Source organism: Carassius carassius, chromosome 41, assembly GCF_963082965.1.
Source record: "Carassius carassius chromosome 41, fCarCar2.1, whole genome shotgun sequence".
Lineage (NCBI taxonomy): Eukaryota > Metazoa > Chordata > Actinopteri > Cypriniformes > Cyprinidae > Carassius > Carassius carassius.
The window spans coordinates 3,006,553-3,027,422 of NC_081795.1; the positions used below are offsets into that span (position 1 = coordinate 3,006,553).

The 20,870-nt window shown below is 41.9% G+C and overlaps 1 protein-coding gene across 1 annotated transcript; it reads right to left on the reverse strand.

The window, feature by feature from the left end:
• Positions 1-125: 125 nt before the first annotated feature.
• Positions 126-20,659, reverse strand: LOC132123449 (melatonin receptor type 1B-A-like). Its single transcript, XM_059534060.1, has 2 exons — positions 19,589-20,659; positions 126-2,663 (listed from the first exon to the last, which is right to left on the reverse strand). The coding sequence occupies exons 1-2, from the start codon at positions 19,785-19,787 to the stop codon at positions 1,795-1,797; spliced, it is 1,068 nt and encodes a 355-aa protein (XP_059390043.1). The 5' UTR covers positions 19,788-20,659; the 3' UTR covers positions 126-1,794.
• Positions 20,660-20,870: the final 211 nt, after the last annotated feature.

Genomic DNA, 20,870 nt, shown 5'->3' on the forward strand with positions numbered 1-20,870 from the left:
ATACTGAACCATACTGAAACCGTGAAACAAACCGAACCATGAAAAAGTTGAACCGTTCCACCCCTAGTCGGCGGGCTTTACTGCAGAGAGCTGACATGATACAAGAGGCCAGTTTAAAATGCTTTTAAATGCGCAAAACGCCAGCTCAGTGACATGGAAAATATTGCAGGATCTCGACTTGTGCTTTAAAAGTTAATCATACACACCAATTTAAAAATGGGGAGCGCATGTGCAAGACACTGAGAAGGTAGAATCAAAGATTTCGGTTTTCAAAAATTATTCAAAAGAGGCGCAGTGGAACACAAAGCGCATTCTTTGTGAAATGGTAACATCCAGAGCCCATTGCTTATCATCACAGACAGACAGACAACTAGTACTGGGTAAGCAAAGTAAAACTTACATTATTTGTTAAGTGAAACTACTAAATACTAAAATGTAATTTTAGTCACTAATATGAGTTTTAACTTTCAAACTATCTATAAATGACTGTATCTGGATGAATTGATCATACAGTATATCAAAGCTATCAAATGTATTTCATGAAGAATTGGTCCTTTATTTTTGTGGTCTGATTGACTGGCATCTTGAAGTGTGTATAAAATATCAATTGACACAGAGTGACATGCTGGTATATTAAAGCAGGTATATTAATAATTTCAACTCTTGTCTTATTATTAATATTTTTATAAATCAGACTTTTAAGAAATTAAAGATGCTGACAAATAGTCTATTTATTGTGTTAAATAAATATGAAGCCCTATGCTCATTACTTATTATATTATTAAATTGTGTTTTTGAACCCATTTGAACCCTGTTAATGGATTCGATGTAAGTGTGGCATAACGTGCAGAATGTGCAGATGTGTTCTGGTGCACATGAAGACATAGGGAGCGTATTATGTTTTTAAACCTATAGACAATATAAAAGCATGTTCATGCAGCAGTTTGGCATTTTCCCATAGGACTGCATCCACAGACCTACTGTAGTAGAGGAATTTTGTGGGAAGATTATAGGGAGAGTTCAACAGTGTTCGTATGAATGCAGCTGTTGGAGTAACTCAAGTTGAGTTTGCATAGCAATAGGGGAGTTTTACAAGAATGATGCTGCAGTGTTTTGGGGAACGTTTGGATAACCTTTGCTGCAAACCTAAGGGAGCCCTGTTTTACACTTTCTCCGTTGAGTTTAAAATTAATTGGTTGCATAGCACAAGGGGAGGCTCTACAGTGCCAAAAGCGCTAACACTATTGGAGTGCTGGGAAAACGTATGTCAAGGTGCTGAATGGTCACAAATGTGTAAGCATTCAGGGAGCGTTTCTTAAATATTGTTATATCATTAGGGAAGCACTTGTGAAACGGTGAGTCCTCTTGGTGCTGCCTTCTTGTGAGAGCTCTTTTAAGGTGAGAATTTATGGATGGATGGAAAAAACAGCCTCCAACTAACAGTGAGAAATATAAGTTATTTTCTAGGGGCGCTTGTTTGGAGAAGATGAACATGTTCTGCGGTCTTCGTCTTTCTCAAGCTTGCACCTTTTGTCTGGTAATGATTTATTGCACTGTTCTCAGTCATAAGCATGCATTAATTGAATGTGATTGTAATACTTGTGCGATGTAATTAACTTTTCTAATACTGAGGATTATTATAATTGTATGGTTTCTAACAAATGAGGTATTGGGGTGGTATCTAAAGTGAGACATAAAAACAACATTTTCAAAATATTAGTGGACACAATTTATAACATTTTTGCAGCATTCTTTCTTTGATATCTCTGAACAATTAAATGTATTGTTGGTAAGTTATATTGTGTTCGCTTTGGGCTGATCATCGTTATTGTTGTTGCCAGGTGAATGTTTGTTGCTGCGCTCAGTCCCGCCCCTTGATGTCTCCTGCAGGAAGAGGCGTGGCTTACAAAGTGACAGAAGTATTCTTCGATATTCTCTGCGGAAGTTCTGATTGAGTAGTCCGTACACTACAGCGTTCAGGCAGGAGTTAAAGTATGCCATGAAATAACTCACCACAAACAGCCAATCGGGGACCAAGGGTGCTACACGGGGCGGGTCCACCGCTACAGCCAGGCCGATCAAATTTAGTGGCGCCCAGCAGACAGCAAACAGCACAAAGACGACAAACATGGTCAAGAAGTGGCGCAACTCACCCGGACGGGGGCGTGGCCTGACGTCGGTTGTGACCCGCCTCCTCACACGGAGCACCAGCACCCAAATCCTCAGATAGCAGAACGTTACTACCGCGATAGGAAGCAGGAAATGCACGGTCACTACAGCAATGGTGTAGCCTGCACTTGTTGTCTGACTAAAGGTGCATGAATAAACGCGAGGGTCGTACGTCAACGACCCCAGTGCCAGGTTTGGAAGAATGGCGATGGCGGTGAGCACCCAGACTAACATCAGTAGCGCCAGGGTTCCAGCGCGGCCGTAGATTTTCTCGTAGGTGTTGGCCTGGCAGATGAAACAGTAGCGGTTGATGGCGATGGCGGTGATGTTGAAGATGGAGCCGATGACGCTCGCACCCATCAGGAAGCCGCTGACCTTACACTCCAACTCCCCGGGCAACCAGCCCGCGTGCAGCATGCCATGCAAGACCAGAGGGTAGGGATAGCAAACCACCAGGAGATCGGCGAAAGCCAGGCTCACTACAAATGCATTACCTAATACACACACAGAGAAAAAATTTAAACACAAGACCCAAGTTATGGCATTAGAGTAAGGTGAACTGTTTTGTTACATTCAGATCATGAAGAAAAATGACTATAGTTACCAGTTTCTAAATTGTAAAAACTCAAAATTACATTAAAACAACTTCACGGACTTGATTATTACATTATATAAAAAAAACAGCAAATTAGAAATGGCAACAACACAAAGACGTAGTCAAGTACTGTAACTACACTACTGATTAAAATAGACATAAAAATGTATTCCTATGATGCACAACTGAATTTTTAGCATCATTACTCCAGTCTTCAGTATCACATGGTCCTTCAGAAATCATTCTGATATGCTGATTTGATGCTCAAGAAACATTTCATACTTGCTGAATAAAAATTTTGACTTGTACAAAAAAAAAAAAAAAAAAACTTCCTGACATTTAGTGGACAGTAGTATAGCTACTAACATCTAGATTAAAAAAATATATGTTTAATATATAACTGTGTGGAATAAGATTTAAACCAATGACAGGGCTCTTCAGTGTCAGAACAGCAATTTCATGTTAAGTACATGTTTAGTACAACATGTACTTGTTTAGTACAGCTGTGGAAAACAGATTCCAATAAAAATGCATGAGGTTCTTCAGATTTAGACATTTGTTTTTTCATGAAATCATGACACTGATGCAGCATTTATTTGCCACTAGAGATAAAATGAATGTATTTTCTATATACATTTTTACAAACGTAGAACACAAAGACACAAAAAGGGTAACTTGATAACAGCACCTGAACTGTTGTTGACATATTGCATGTCTGGGAGTGTGGGAGCATTTGTGTGTGTGTGTGTGTGTGTGTAGGACAGGCTCAGACACTGTAGTATCTTGCCTGTTTGGGTCACACAAAGTTCAGCTCCATTAGATTAAGTGCGGTGTCTGTGACACTGAGTTCTCCTCTACACCCAGTGTCGCAGACACCACACTTTTTGTGCACGTTTGATTGGTTTACCACTTGGTCTCTCGCATGCATGTGTTGTGTACTGGTTTGTTGGGAGTTGAGGTTTTCTCCTCAGATCAGGTTGTATAAGCATTTAAAGCAAAGATGGAGTTAATATTGAATTCAACATAGTAATGTACACTCTCTTTCTCAAACAAACACACACACACACACACACACACACACACACACACACACACACACACAAACTTGTATGACTAAACCAATGCATTACAGAACTGAAATAGTTTTTGTAACGGATACATGCATTCAGTGAATATCAATTGAATGCATCTGCAAAAAAAAAAGAGTTGATATAGAAAGTGATCATTTTATCTTAATAATCTCTTCCTCATGCAAATGACTGATGCTCTATTCATTTAAACACCCTTAGAATGGCACTTTCTGACACTGTTTAAATTCCATTGATGCTCATTTGCATAAATGTAAACCTTTTCAAATTGTTGCATCACAGGACAAGCCCACACTGCATTGCATGGTCGCTTATGTCGCCAGAAATGGAATGATTTAAGCTCAACACAAATTGCTGTCAACTTTCACGGCCGCCCATTTCCTCTTATCTAACTCTTGTCTCTTCTTTTTAATTTTTTTATCTTTCTCATTTGGATCCATCAGTGTCTGCTATCGTTCTCTCGCTCTGTGTCAATATCTCTCACCATATCTGATTTCTGATCCATCTCTTTTCCTCTCATTTATTACAACTCAATTTGCCTTCCCTCTCTTTCGACCTTTCTCACAAGAAGATTAACAGGCAAGAGGAAAAAAATCAGCTGGACTTTTAAATGTTTTAATTGGAATGTCGAAAGGCTTTCTGAGAGAGAAATTTGGTCTAATCTCTTATTCAGAAACTGGGCCAGAATGCTCTTGAACCTGAAAACAGAGTTTAGCTCGACAGAGATGCCTGAGCAAAGAAACAAATAAAAATCGGCTTTAGTAGAGCACCACACACATACACACACACTTGCGCTCATTACCTCTGTGATCCTGGTGCATACTGGTGTGAGGAATAAGTGTTCAGGAGATGAATAGTGTGAAACTATGAATTAATTTTTGAACTGCTGCCTTCACACTCAAAAACACTTTGGCCCCTGCTTTTAAATGATTGTACCATTAACTTATTACATCGATGTTGTTCACCAAAACCATCATACTCAGTATATTTCAGAATTCAGTTCTCTGTGAACAAATGAACTGTATATCTTCAATGCAAAGTCACTTTGTATAAAAGTGTAAGCCAAATGCATAAATGAAATGTAAAATGCTTACCATGATTTGAGAGAACATTTCCCTACTTTAGAAACAAGGACACTAATAGGGATTAGAAGTGAAGACAAGGAGAGAAAATAAAGTTTTAAAAGCACCTCACAAAACACACAGAGAGATGCAAGTGAATTGGTAAGAGAAATGAGAGCATCCATGTGTATTCCAGTGGAAAAATTCATGAAATTATTATTTTTTTATTTACCAGATCTGTGGTCCCAGAATGCAGCTAAAGCTGTTACAGCAGAAGCTCCTATAATATCAATGTCACATAATTTCTTTTTTTTTTTTTTTACATTTTTTACAATAATCCATCTCTCATCCATACAATTTGACGGGTCCCTCAAAGTTGGTACTTCAAAATGAGTGCAACCATTCATCCATAATCTAGAAGAAACAGAAGACTATCTCATGTTGATAGTCAACACATTTACATCACGCATCTTGAAAACAAATTCTGCTGATTTAACCAATATTACCTCATTTGAAGATTCTGAATTCAAAACTGAATTCAAAACGATATATATATATATATATATATATATATAAAATTATACATTTGTATCATCTTTAATGCATTTATCAAATTTACAACATTTACATTGTATAATTTATAGTAATTTACAATTGGCAAAGGATTGGACAATGTTGAAATGTCTTCTGAGTTGTTTATACATGTGAAAAAGTAGGCTGACAATTGATCAAATAGTTGTAACCTGGAATCATGTCTTTTGTTGCTAAGTCATAATACAAGATTTCTTCATCTTACAAATGGTTGTCGAAAGCAAAACTGCTAAGTCGCATCCTATTTTGTGAGAAAGTGTGACATAGCCGAGAAAAACAAGCTCTATTTTTAAATTCAGCACCCCAAAACTGGTAAAAAAAAAAATAACATAAAAATACTGGATTTCATTCAGCAAGTATGATGCAGGCCAGTGCTATTTTTCTAAAAATCTGTTTGTGTTTCACAGAAGAAAGAAAGTCATATGTACTGGGATGGCATACGTGTAAGTCTTCAATGAGAGACTAAGAATATACTGTTTTCAACGTTTTTAATGTTTTACACATAGTATATGGTTCAAATATATGCTTAGGATAAACTGGATTGTACATTCAACTACATATAAGCACAACTGATGTGTAAGACCGATTCAAGCCTATTATTAAAACAGGTTAATATTAAATCTAGAAACTCAGTATCATGGTCTGGGCCGCCAATAGCCTAAATGTCAATCCACACCAAAGGAACTCATTAATGCTTCAACCGTTTCTCCTAGGCACCACTGACATTAAAAAAATCACATCTAGTTTCAGAAAAGAGCTCAACAATGTCTTGTGGTCAGAAAAAAACTGTGGCCAGATTTGCTCAAGTAACAGCTAAATTAATTTTGCATCATGCAGAAACTTCTAGGAGGAAGGGAATATTGAAATGAGACACACATGAAAACTCCATTAGGTCTTTTGAGCCACATACCTCTGAGCATTAAAAGTTTCTTCCGGGTTTCTCTCTTACACACATAAGCACACACAATTAAATTTAATTAAAAACAGCATAACAGAGAATACTCACACACACAGAACCATTAATGACAGCAACGGAGAGTAGTGCTTAGTCAACTTGAATGTTAATTAAATCTCTAATGACCCCAAACTAACGAGGACTTTACTAACTCAAACACTATGGTAAAAACACACATGAAGGGTTCTACCACAGTACCATATCTCTTTTACCTAACTGGGTGTGTGTGTTGTGTGCGCATAAGATAAATGAACGCGGGTCTAAAGTGTGTGGCAATGTCCTCGGGGACTTTGTAATCTCACTTGGCACCAATAACCCTGTCTCTGAGGAAATTTTAGTAGGTGTGTGTATAATAGAACAGCTTTGTTGGATGATCAAAGTGTTTTGTATAAAATAGCCACACACTCACACACACACGCATTCATGTAGAAAACGCAACATTTTTCTTTGTCAGCTACAGATCACGTTTCACTGCTCGTCGCTGATGTGGCCGGTCTCCGTTGACACTGATGCTGTTTTTGACTGACCTCTGCAGCCTGTGTTCCATTCCAAACTTTTACACTTCGACCTCTACATTTTCAAATGCACCAATCACTTTTACAGCTCTTAAACTCTGACCTCTTATGCTTCTTTGCAGAAATGACAAAGAGCCTCCTCTCACTGAGATTTTACAAGATTGCTGGGTAATCTCAAGTGTGCACAGCAAAAAGTTACAAGAGGCCATGACACACCAAGTTGACTGGCAGCTGGCAGCAAACACCAGGCTGTTGTCGAGCATCTGAGTTTTTGGCCAATGAGCGTGTTGAATCTGCATCATACAGTTGGGGAGACAGATTACTCAGATTAGCTGTTCAGGTTGGTGAACCAGTGCATGAGAAGAAAAGTGAAAGTGATGAAAGCGTGGAAATGAGAAAGTTAAGAGGACACACAAAATTCAAATATTCAAAATGGTATGGCAGTGCTGCTTTGGTAACGGTTTGTATATCAGCGGTCCTGGTTTCGGTTTCGCTTTTTGAATGACAAATTTAGACTATTACCACTCAAACATATATGATAGTTGGCTGTTGGCTGTCGTCTTCACGGTGTGTTCAAGTGCAACTTTTTAGCCCAGACGCAACGCACAGGGGTTTTAAGCAACAGCTGTGAGCGTTTTTTTTTTTTAAACAAGAGAACGATTAATTTTGCCATTAAAGGGACAATAAGTAACTTTTTAGGTATTTTATTATCTAAAATCAATATTTTTATTCATAAATATGCCCTCAATGGTGTACAAATACCTATGCCAATGTTTCAACTAACTAATCCTCGTAAATGAAGAATTTATTATCTTTATATACATGGGACGGGTAGGTCGACGGAGGCTTCCATGTAGTTCCGCCATCTTGCAAAACTATAATAGCAGAGAGGGACAAAAAGTACTAAGCCAACGCGTTTCCACAACGCGTTTTCGGTCAGAGCCAGAAACGCAGGTGCAGAGCAGTGAGAGGCGCTTGAAACTGCACCGGCAAGTTTAAAAGTCTGGATTGCATTCTTGTTATGGACCATACATATGCCGCGCCACAGGAGAAGAAAACATCGTCGCCAAAACAGTCAAAAATAGAACGTAAAAGGAAACGTGACCGTAGATTACAGAAAACAAAGAGTTAATGTCGGGGAAGCTTTTTCTAGGTGGAAAGAGCTAATGCTGGATAAAGATTTCAAAAGAGACGCTGAAGTGGCCTGTTCCCCATCGAGGGAGAGACGATGCGTCGATAGCGCTTTGGGAACGCATTCTGCGTGAGTGCGTCTGAAGCATCCATGTAAACTAGTCCAATGGCGAGAGTGAGCGTCAGGAGTGACGTCACGACCAGGAATTGATAAAAACCCCAACCGGAGCAACCGGTGTTAGCTTTCTGTGCCTCAGCAAGCGATCTGTGTCAAACCTGTCTGTCATATTTACTTTTGTCTTGTTCAAAGTTTATATATCATGGCGAAGCAACTATTCAAACCGTGTGCTTCTCCCTGCCCGCGTTATTTAACGGGTGGGGATACACACGAGCTTTGTATAGTTTGTTTGGGAGTGGAGCATGCGTTATCAGCCTTCGAGGAGACTGATTGCCTGCATTTGTGAGAAACTTTCGCTTCGCATGCTCCGCTCCCGCTTGTCACTCTTGGATGAGAAGAGCGGCGAGCCTCGCGCTCCTCAGGGTGCAGGACCCGCTTCTGCCGAGGCAGAACGGAGAATGCATTCCTGGGGTTCGCAAATGGATCTCTCAGCGGGGTTGGAGACGGGTCCGAGGGCTCTTTCTCCTCCCTTACCTGGGAGATCCATAGCTCAAACTCCGGTGTTGGAAGCCCGCCCCGCGGCTTCTTCCACCCGGGGGGAGAGCTCATTGCTTCGTTGCTCTAGCTCCGAGGAGTTAGATGTAACGGGCAGTGAAGGTGACACAACCAGGGGGGAAGAGGATTCGCCATCTCTTTCCCCAGCATATGAGGAGTTGGTTGATGTATTAACACGAGCTGTAGATAAGTTACATATATCTTGGCCATCTGATGAACAGAGTGCTCGTCCTAAAAGCAAATTAGACGAGCGTTTTCTGTCTTCTAAAACATCTCCTACATCACGGGGTCTCCCTTTTTTCCCTGATCTTCACAGTGAGCTGTCTAGATCGTGGAATAAGCCATATTCATCACATCTTTTCATCCCTCAAGTGCGCATTTATTCTAATATAAGAGGGCTGAAAGAAAATGGTTATGAAGCGATGCCCCGGGCGGAACAGACGCACGCGAGCTATCTTTCCCCTGGTTCAGTGTCATCTATTAAGAACCCGACTTTGCCCACGAAGCCTTTAAAGATCACATCTAATTTAGTGGGTAAAGCTTACACAGCAGCAGGTCAGGCTGGAGCTTGCCTTCACTCGATGTCTTTGCTTCAGGCTTATCAGGCTGAGCTGCTGGGGGAGTTAGATAACAGTGAGGGAGTCAGCCGTGACGAAATTCGCGAACCTCGTCGGGCTACGGATTTATCTCTCAGGGCGACTAAAGAAACAGCACGTGCTATTGGTAGATCTATGGCTGCTTTGGTTTCTACAGAAAGACACCTTTGGCTTAATCTTTCAGATATTAAAGATAAAGATAGATCTTTTCTTTTAGACGCTCCCATTTCTCATGAAGGTCTGTTTGGTGATGCTGTGAATGAAGTGGTTGAAAGATTTCAAGAAAATAAAAAGCAATCTGAAGCTTTTAAAAGTTTTCTCCCTCGCCGATCTAATCCTGATGCTGCTGGGCGTGCAAGGCAGCCCCAGCCTTCATGCTCCTCATATCGTGTTTTTCAAAAAGAGAGTGTTGCGTCTCGCGCTCCTCCTCAAAAATCACGGGGACCGAGCCAGCACTCACAGCCAAAGCAATCTAAGCAGAAGCCGGATCTGAGGACCGTTCTTCTCGCTAAGAAAGCTTCGGCTCAGAAGAAAAAGTCCTGACGCCAAATGGGTCAGACCTGTGAGGGCAGCCCCAACCGAGACGGTGCGGTGTACACCTCAGTATACGGTGCCCGTCCGGTCTCGGTGCTCTCACGGGGCCGTCCTGCCAACCCCGCCACCCTTGGTGCCTCGGGGCGCAGCGGTCTCCAGCGGGTCTCTGGCGCTGTGTCTCTCAGACGCTGCGTCGGGCTCGCTCCCTCTGAGGGGGGTTCAAGAGCAGTTAGCTCCGGTGGTTCCTGCGTTTCGGCTTCAGGTCCCCGCACTAGCTGTTCAAATTACACCAGAGGCCAGCCTCGAGAGGCTGGTTCCCTTAGTAGAATGTCTGACAGAATGGAAAAGTCTGCCGAATATATCTCAATGGGTCCTGCAGATAGTAGAGAAGGGTTACAGAATCCAGTTCGGTTCTCGTCCCCCTCGCTACAACGGGGTGTTGCTCACAGTAGTGCATCCCGAGCAGGCTCTGGTCATGGAGCAAGAAGTGAAATCTCTTTTAGCGAAAAAATGCTATAGAGCAGGTGTATCCTCCCGACAGGGCATCGGGTTTTTACAGCCGTTATTTCATTGTTCCAAAAAAGGATGGAGGGCTGCGTCCCATTTTAGATCTTCATCTGTTGAATCGTACAGTTCAGAAATTAAAATTCAAGATGCTGACACTCAAACAGATCGTGACTCAAATCAGATCCGAGGACTGGTTTGTCACGATAGACCTAAAAGATGCGTACTTCCATATCTCCATCCTCCCTCTGCACAGGAAGTTCCTAAGGTTTTCTTTCGGGGGCAAAGAATACCAGTATCGGGTACTTCCCTTCGGTCTAGCTCTCTCACCCCGCACACTCACGAAATGCGTAGATGCAGCTCTGGCCCCGCTCAGGCTGCAGGGCATACGTATTCTGAATTACTTGGACGACTGGTTGATTTTAGCGGAATCAGAACAGTTGGCGGTTCGGCATCGAGATGTCGTCCTCGCTCATATGCAGAAGTTGGGTTTGAGGCTCAATAACAAGAAGAGTGTGCTATCTCCATTACAGAGGACCACTTTTCTTGGGGTGGTATGGGATTCGGTCACGATGCGAGCCGCTCTTTCGCCCGCTCGTGTAGCCAACATCCTCAAAGCCACATCAGAGCTAAAGCTAGGCCAGTCACGCACTGTAAAACAGTTCGAGAGATTGTTGGGTCTCATGACAGCAGCGTACAATGTGATCCCCTTTGGCCTGCTGGGCATGAGACCTTTACAGTGGTGGCTCAGGACCAGAGGGTTTTCCCCGAAGGGAAACCCACTTCGTACGATCAAGATCACGCGGCGGTTTCTCCGCGCCTTGGTCATTTGGAGAGAACACTGGTTCCTGTCCCAGGGTCCGGTATTGGGAGCTCTTTGTCATCGGGTTGCCATCTCGACAGATGCTTCCCTTACCGGCTGGGGAGCGGTAATGGAAGGCCGCTCAGGGTCTGTGGGAGAGCCATCATCACTCTTGGCACATCAACTGCCTGGAGATGATGGTGGTCTTCAAAGCTTTGAGGCACTTCCTGCCAGACCTGAGGGACCATCATGTGCTGGTCCGCACAGACAATACATCGGTGGTCTCTTACATCAACCGCCAGGGGGGTCTGCGCTCGCGCCCACTCTGCAAATTAGCGCACCAGATCCTCCTGTGGTCCCTGGGGAAATTACGCTCTCTGAGGGCAATGTATATACCAGGGACTCAGAATATTGGAGCAGACACCCTGTCGAGGCAGGTGCTGAGGTCAGGGGAATGGAGGCTTTACCCCGAGGTGGTGGAGCTCATATGGGAATCTTATGGCCAAGCAGAAGTGGATCTGTTTGCGTCTCAGTACACGACGCACTGTCCACTATGGTTCTCCCTTACTCATCCAGCCCCCCTGGGGTTGGACGCTATGGTACAGACGTGGCCGAGGCTACGTCTGTACGCCTTTCCCCCTGTTGCTCTGCTCCCAGGAGTTCTGGAGAGAGTCCGCCAGGACGGAGTAAGTCTACTTCTCGTAGCTCCCCACTGGCCGAGTCGAATCTGGTTTGCGGACCTCATTTATCTCCTCGACGGTCCTCCCTTGGAGATCCCGATCAGGAAAGACCTTCTATCTCAGGCCGGGGGCACTATATTTCACCCCCGGCCAGAGATTTGGAAGCTTTGGGTGTGGCCTCTGAGGGGGCGCAACTCATAGAGAGTGGTCTCTCAACTGAGGTTGTGGAGACCATTCTTAGCTCAGTTCTTGAGTTTTTACAGGACCGCTTCACTTCTGGTCTATGTCCATCCACCTTAAATGTTTACGTGGCGCCCATTTCGGCTTTCCACGCTCCAGTGGATGGTGCATCTCTGGGTCGTGACCCTCTTATCTCTCGTTTCCTTCGTGGCACCTTGAGGCTGAGACCTGCAACTCGTACTAGAGTGCCGGCCTGGGACCTGGCTATAGTTTTAGAAGGCCTTTCTAGGGCTCCTTTTGAACCCCTAGATTCTGTCTCTGAGAAGTTTCTTTCGTTTAAGACTACCTTTCTCCTTGCTATTTCGTCCCTAAAAAGAGTCGGAGACCTTCAGGCTCTCTCGAATTCTCCCACCTGCCTTGAATTTGCACCTGGGATGGTCAAAGCATTTCTCTACCCTAAGCAGGGATACGTCCCTAAGGTACCGACCATTGTTCCGAGACCTATTGTTCTGCAGGCTTTCTGTCCTCCCCCGTTTGCATCATCGGACCAGGAAAAGTCTAACCTCTTGTGACCGGTGCGAGCATTGGACACTTATGTTCATCGGACTTCTTCTTTTCGGAAATCCGATCAGCTGTTTGTTTGTTTCGGGTCACCTAAGATAGGTCTTCCTGCCACTAAACAGACACTTAGTAAGTGGATAGTTGGGGCTATCCTTCTTGCCTATGAGTCTTCTGACCTACCGTGCCCTTTGGGGGTCAGAGCTCATTCTACTAGGAGTATGGCGGCCTCTAGAGCCTTATTATCTGGGGCCTCTCTTCAGGATGTTTGCTACGCGGCAGGCTGGTCCTCGCCACTCACATTCATCAGGTTTTATAGCCTAGACCTGGACGCTACTCCCGGGTCTCAGGTTTTTAATTCTTGAGCCGTTGTTTTTTTCTGGTTGACACTCAGGCACTTGTTATATGGCGGTTTGGGTATTCTCGTTCCCAAAGCGTTATCGACGCATCGTCTCTCCCTCGATGGGGAACGTCTCGGTTACGTCTGTAACCTCGGTTCCCCGAGAAGGGAATGAGACGATGCGTCTCCCTGCCATACTTCCTTCGTTCCTGTGATCGACTTGCTTCGGCACTGTCGAAGCTAACACCGGTTGCTCCGGTTGGGGTTTTTATCAATTCCTGGTCGTGACGTCACTCCTGACGCTCACTCTCGCCATTGGACTAGTTGACATGGATGCTTCAGACGCACTCACGCAGAATGCATTCCCAAAGCGTTATCGACGCATCGTCTCATTCCCTTCTCGGGGAACCGAGGTTACAGACGTAACCGAGACGTTTTCTTCTCGACAGGTAAGTCAGTGTTACAATCTATATTATAATATTTTTTCTTTGCTTGGTTCTTATTATATAGATAGACGAACATTTATAGTTAAAAGTTAAACAGGCTATTTGATGAATAGCAGCTATTGAGTAATGTAGCGAAGGTGCAAAAAACTAGATTTGTATGTTTTAGTTTTTGTAACCCAGAACTTCTATAGAAATATTTTAGTAGAGCATATGATTTTTCTTGAATTTTATCTGACATTTTCTGTTATTTATCAGTTATACTGTGTCCTCGCATTGAATAATAAAGACGCATACCGTAATTCAGTATCTTACACGTATAGTGTTATTTGTGAACGCTGAAGAGGGTCAACAACTGCTGGAGTCAATTTTCTTTTATTTTTGTAAGATTAATTGGTCAATAAACCTTGATCTTGACAATATTTCATGTTTTCCACAGTCAGTAATTCATACTGTAACATTCGTTTGTTAGTTGTCATGTTGCAGTTTGTTTGAAATAACACACCTGTTCACCTGAAGGAAAACTCGACGAAGTGCTATTAGAAGACATCCAGTCAAAGCTTTTTGGTACATATCGCCTACCGTAGATGCAACGCGCATTTGAAAAAGCGAGGCGCTGGAGAGCAAAATTAGTTTGAATGCAAAATACAATTTCACCACTAGATGGGAGTAATTCCTACTTACAGTCCCTTTAAATGATAATCTATTGTCAGAAGAAGAGTCATAAACTGAAGCAATTGCACTATTATATACCATACACCGTAACATTTACTTAACTAATCTGTCACATTGTAATGACTACGGCAAACCTTCTGTTCTCCTATAGTAGACGGTTACAGCAGAACTTCAAGAAGTAGTAGCTGAAGTTGCGCATGCGCAATATGACGTCTGAATGCCGTTCCATCAATGGCAGCTGCTTCAAGACCCTAATATTTTGGCAGCCGCCAAAGGTTTAAGATGACTGCTGTGCTTGTGATGGCAGTATGGAGCGCATGTTGATGACTGCAGGAGTGAATGCCTTTGTCTAGTCACACTGTTTTATTCCCTCATTACTTTGATCAAACTTCTCACCTCACTTTCTTTGCCTCTGTATGAAATGACCTTCTTAAAAAAGAAATATTATGCTGATCTGATTTTCAAATGAATCATAAAATATAAATCACATTCTGGCAACCAGTGAATAAGGGCTAGGCTAGCATATTAGCTTAGCATAGCATTAAATCACATCTTGTTTGCTCCAAAATTAACTACAACATCTGTCAAGTGTTTAAAATAACCTCTTTCTCTGATCAAATTTTATAATTGAATGAGACAGAAAGTATATTATTTTATAGAATTCTATACTGTGATCCAGACGATGTTGATTAGCACTGAATTATAAATATACCTTATTCTTAGTTAAATACGCGAGATGGCTTGAGTACACATGAACCATATATTATTGCAAACATGTTTATTGCTTTCATGTTTCATCATTCAAAACATTAGTCTTGGACTGTGGGGTTCCGCAAGGGAGCTGCCTGGGACCACTTTTATACGCCATCTTCACAAATGATTTACCATCTGTTTTGTGTAAAGCAACTGTACTGTACAAATGTATGCTGATGATTCCACATTGTATTATGCTGCAAAAACTGTCTGTGAACTGGATTATGTTTTATCAGCTGAGTTAAATATGGTTTCTGATTGGATAAAACAGAATAAGTTGGTGCTGAATATCTCAAAAACCAAATCAATTATTTTTGGATCGAGTCATAAATTGTCATTAATTCCAAAGATGAGTTTGAACTTGTCTGGGGAACCTATAGAACAGGTAGATAAAGTAAAATTACTGGGCACAATAGTGGATAGTAAGCTGTCATGGGTAGAACATATTGATACCATAGTGAAGAAGATGGGTAGTGTTATCTCTATGGTGAAGAAATGTCTTTCTTATGTCCCCACACACATTGTGGAGCAGGTGGCTAAATCTTTAATTTTATGTCATTTGGATTATTGTGCCCCTGTATGGTCATCTATATCTAAAGGTCAACTAAAATTACAAACGACCCATTGAATATACGTAAAATGAATGGCAAAGACTGTTTTAGGTACCATCTGAGAATGCACTATTTAAAATTGTGAGTAAGGAAAGGACATATTTATTTTATGAATGTAATACTGTAGTCATTTATTCAGACTAATTTATGATGATGTGTATTGATGTATATAATGTTGTAGTGCTATATTGTTTTTATATTAACATTATGTGATTTTTGTTGTTGTTGTGGACCCCAGGAAGACTAGCTCGTTCACTTTGGTGACAGTTAATGGGGATCCATTTTACAATAAACAATAAAACATCTCTATCTGCATTTTATTCAACTACAGCAATAGATGGATGTCTTAGTCCATATTTGGGATTTCCTGCTAGTTAATGACTGCATCCAAAATCGCATACTTCCCTTCTATATAGTAGGATGAAAAACAGTATGTGACAAATGTGTCCAAATTCACAGCAAAAAGTACCCAGATGACCTACAACTTCCAGAGAGATTCTGAAGTGTGCATATAATGGACACTTTACCATCCCATGAGGCCATAGAGTAGGAGAGTATAAGGTCACGTGATAATGAGAACATGGCAAATAAAGTACGTCCACATTACAATCATACTACACACATTCATGCTATATAGAATGTACTCTTTTTGCAGTCTTGAAGTAATTGCTTATTCAAAAAAGAACCTACTCAAGAGTGTGCCATTTTGGATGCAGACTATGAATTCTATGAGTCTCACTTGTGGACCTTCTGTGCAAAGGCACCCTGCAGCTACGAGTATCAATGAAACAGACATTATTGAGAGTGTTTAGCACTCCATAATGCCCCATTTTTGGTAAAAACAGAATAAATAATACTCCTCTCTCTAGAAATTTAAAGTAAACATGATAATCCATACATTTTCTTTAACTAAGCACGTTTGGACTATGAGCCCTGAAAGACATTGTTTAGTAAAAAGGACTCTGATGCCCAAGAGTACAGGAATTTTTTTCTCAGTGAATGCATAAGAACCTCATATTTAAATGCATGGACAGAATTTTGGATTTTGCATTCCTCTTGACAAAAATTAAGACATTAAATTACTGTCACTGTAAGACATTTAAAACAAAACTGAGGGTCATATGTGTCCCAATGCATATTAACAGGATTTATTGGGACGCAGTTCACATAGTGGAGTACTTTGAACTGTGTGCATGAATTACTATGTTCATCAGCTACCATCAAAGACCATTTTTGTTGTTGATTTGTGTGTCATGGCTTTTAAGCTAACAGAAAAGTCCTTACAATTACTGCAAAAAGAAATGACTTGCCGAATGACTTTTGACAAGTGTTGTACATTCATTGTATCTACAAAAAACCCACACTTTTTTCCCAAAAGATCTTCTTTTCTGTTCCTCTGAAGAAAAAAGTTTTCCATTTAAAACTATCCGATTAATGCTTCACTCCTCATAGTTCAATGCTTCTGGAAACATTTTCATCAATCATCTGAAAAGGCCTTTACTGCTCTTCAGGGATATGACCCTCAACTTTACAAGAAAAATGTCTTAAACACATCACTTTCTTTTCCTCTAGGGAATTGCAAGGCTGCCGGGGTGTGATGGAACACAGCTGGACAGAAGTAAGGGCGTGGTTTTGTCATCTAATTTGCATAAAGTTTACCCAGACCCAACAGGATGCCATTCTGTCCGGAACTGCACAGCAATAGGAACCTTTAGGAAAAACTAAACAGATCCGATGCATTAATCAATACTTCCTGCTCCTGCAGTTCTACTGGACACAGCCCAAAGCTGGGCATGTAAAAGAACAAAAAGGCACTCGTGCCATCATTTGAGAGCTCCGATACTTGTGTTTCCTTAATCATCACAGGTCAAAGTGAAGGATGCAGTCAAGGGCAACATTTATTGCATGCCCTTTGAGTATCTATATAGAGCACCAGCAAGCTCATCAACTCTATGCTAATGAGACACTGAATGTCACCTTGTGATACACAAATATACTCTACCAAACACAAGCAGAAGCCCATAACATGAGAGGTCAAGGACCAAATCTATTTGTCTGAATAAACACCAGCTCAACAATTACGACTCTAACAGCTGACTGGACTGAAAGCATGATAGAGATAAAGATTAAGAGTGAAAGGGACTGTTTAGAGGGGAATGACATCAGCATTTCTGTCATTTCGGTCTCTGTCTACATCCTTTTGTAGACAACAAGTTTTATTTGAAAGCTGGAGTGCAGGGTCGTGCTGGTGAACGGGTACATTTGTTAAAACAGTGATCGGATGATACCACCTGCACATTTCAAGATAAGAAAATGTCAAAAATCTCCAAAGATACAATGACATGCATAGAAAAGATGTCTCTTCCCTTGCTGCATGCTCTCACTTTGTCTGTTCTCACTCTCACACTCTCCATATTACAGATGGCTATTAAAGAACACAGCCGACATATAAACCCTGACCTAATAACACAGCACTGTTGAATGGTTTGAGATGAACTGCCTGTTTGGAGATACTGCAGTTAAAATCTGTTTACCTATTCTCTCTTTTTTCTGTTGCCATTGACAGTTTTATTTTTCCTGTGCTGTAGTGAGTAACAAAAAGCTGAAATCTAAAATAATGCATTTTAAAACCCCACTGGCCCTTAAGACATCACAGAGGGCAAGAACTCCAGAATTATGAGGTCAGATCAAGCTAATTATAGACAGAACAAAATAATATTTTAAAACTACCCTGTAATTTCCCTTTTTTTCTGACAATTTGTTCCCTTTTTATTTATTTTTACATTGTCCTTTGCTTATGCATTCACTCTCTCACATCTCAATTTGTGACTTTTTTTTCTAAATACATACTAGATTCTTTCTTTTAGAGAATGAACATGCTTTTTAAAGTTTTGTACACTTCACAATATGAAGAGATCACAGCTATGTGAAGCTTGAGAGTGGGAAGAACCGCCAGATAATAATGAAGACAATGCAAATGAAAATCTTTCACTTGAAACCATATGGTACTTCATATTAATGAATGAGGTACTTCAATAAAATGCTTTTTCTGAGTGAAATTAATTGTAATTGCTTTGCATTTTCTCTCACACTCACTCACACCAACACAGCAAGCACACAAGTGATAAATGCTGGTGGTAAATCTGAGCTATTGCGGTTTCAGACATGCAATTCACACCCCAGCACTCAATCTCAGGTACACACATATGTAGGTGTGTGTGTGTAAATTATTGATGCACACCAAAGGACTGCCTTTTTTCTCTGAATTTTAAAATTAAATATCCTAACATACATTTGTCATCTTCATAAGCATACCACAACTCTCTAGCTCACATTCACGTGATCTCCAAATGTCCGTTAAAGTATCAGTCTCGAGTGCACAGTGTTATTCTCTGGCTCTAACCATCTTTCATATCTGTGTGTTATGTAACATCCCCATAGTGTCCATGAAACATATTGTTCAATGAACACTGAATGAATGAACAAATAATGAATGGGTTCATGAGCAATGAATGACAGATGTGTAAAAAACAAATAAATGAAATAATTTCCACATTTTCACTCATAAAAGATGATGAGTGTCTTAAAACGGATTTAAAGGCAATGAAAGGAATTAAAGGATCAAATACAGAGCCTCGACTGCTTTATGCATGCAGGACGGTTGATGGAAATCACTGGAAATGATTTAAGACCAATTGTCATCTTTTAGTATGAGATTTGTATTGTCATTCATGCTCAGGCCATAGTGTACACGTGAATGGTAGGTAATCGTGTGAATGAAGCACTAGGTATATTCTTGAATTTCTCACGGGAACACATGCACGACAGCTGATGACAGTATTAATAACCCTCATCTGAACCTGCAAATGAGTCATACGCGTATTATCCTAATAACTTCTTTTCATGAACCAATGAATGATAGTCTACTTTTAAGGGTCGTTCACCAGGGACGCGTTCTTATTTTTATTTTTTTTATCGTTTTGCATTTTAGTTTAACTTTGGAAACGGCGTCTCGGAATGCGTTTCCGTTACCTTGCGTTCAGCTGTTTTGAATGCAAGAACGGGTAATGTGCGAACATCCCCTCATGTCTCCGTTAATTAATGTTGGCTGAGCGCGTGCACTCACTCACTCACCCGCGTTTCTCAGTTTCCTATTTCTGAGAACCGAGATGATAACCAGCACGTTACCGAGCACATCCACCACGCTCGTGAAGATCAGCACACCGGCGAGCACCATGACGACCCATGCTGGCCGCGCGCCCGCTCCGACACCCCAAGCGCGACCCTGCCCGACTTCCGTCCGGTTCCTGATTAGGGAGACATTCTCGGGCATGTCGAATTAACTTCACCCTCTCTCACAAAAACACGCTCGGTATCTTTCTCACGAAGCCTCTGCCATCTTCACCCTCGTCAACAATTAAACATTTCCACATTCTCAGCGAGCCTTGGGGAGCTCGGTGACGCGCTTTGTTTTCTCATTCATGTGCCACATAAAAACATTTTTTTCCACTTGATTAACAAATACGTTCAACTTCACAGTGCTCGTTCTCCCTCGCCGCGCGCTCTTTTAAAACTCGCTCACGGTGAGAGCGCAGAGACGCACGAGAAGGTCTCCGGTATTCCCATTGATTACTGAAGAATCACGCTGGCGTGGATTCACCCCTCTTCCTCCTCGTCCAGTTCTTCATCCTTTTGCCTTATTTACATTGAGGCTTGAGCTAAGAGGCGTCAAAAAGCTTCAAACGTGTGACGCGTCGGCTCGCCGCTCTGTCCAGTCAGTCAGACTTTATTTATTCATTAATTCACTCGGTGGCGACGGAATCCGATGCGTGAGATCAGATGATGGGCTCCCGTTTCGGTCGAATTCCCGTCTGGGGAGTGTCAAACCATAAAGTGCAATGTGTGACTGGTTTTGGCACAAGTGTGTGTCGTTAAAAAACGCTTATTTTTTGTCTACGATGGTCTTGGCGTTTGAGGGGCAAGACTGTCGTTAAATGAAAGAATCCAACTTAGAAAACGAGCATTTCTGAGCGGTAATTCCGTGCTTTGCCGCTTTAAAAGCGACGTCCCTCGGCGACTCAGTGTCCCTCAGCGAGCGGTTTCCGGTCCAGTTCTCGGTTAAGTCCAGCCGGAGAGTCATCGCCTTCGACCCGCTCCGCGCGACCGGTCTCTCGCGCTCTCTTCATTGAGGACCGAAATCCGCGAGCGCGCCAGCGATGTTTACAGCTGCTCCGTTCACTCGCTCTGGGAGCCTCCGCGTGCGTCTGAACTTGAACTGAGAGCGCGCAGGTGCACGTGAGGGCGTCCTGCCACAACGGGTTTGAATTAAAAGGCCTTGCAGCTTTTTTTTACTGATTGCTTGATACCGAGCGATACTTTAAAATCAGCTTCCACAACCATCACCAAACACCAAGAA

What these genes read in the sequence shown, in the direction of transcription:
- LOC132123449 (XM_059534060.1), bottom strand. Translation starts at nt 19,787, where the DNA reads ATGCCCGAGAATGTCTCCCTAATCAGGAACCGGACGGAAGTCGGGCAG. An exon ending in TAGGAAACTGAGAAACGCGG is followed by an intron (nt 2,664 to 19,588) that starts GTGAGTGAGTGA and finishes TGTGTGTATTAG; the next exon opens with GTAATGCATTTGTAGTGAGC.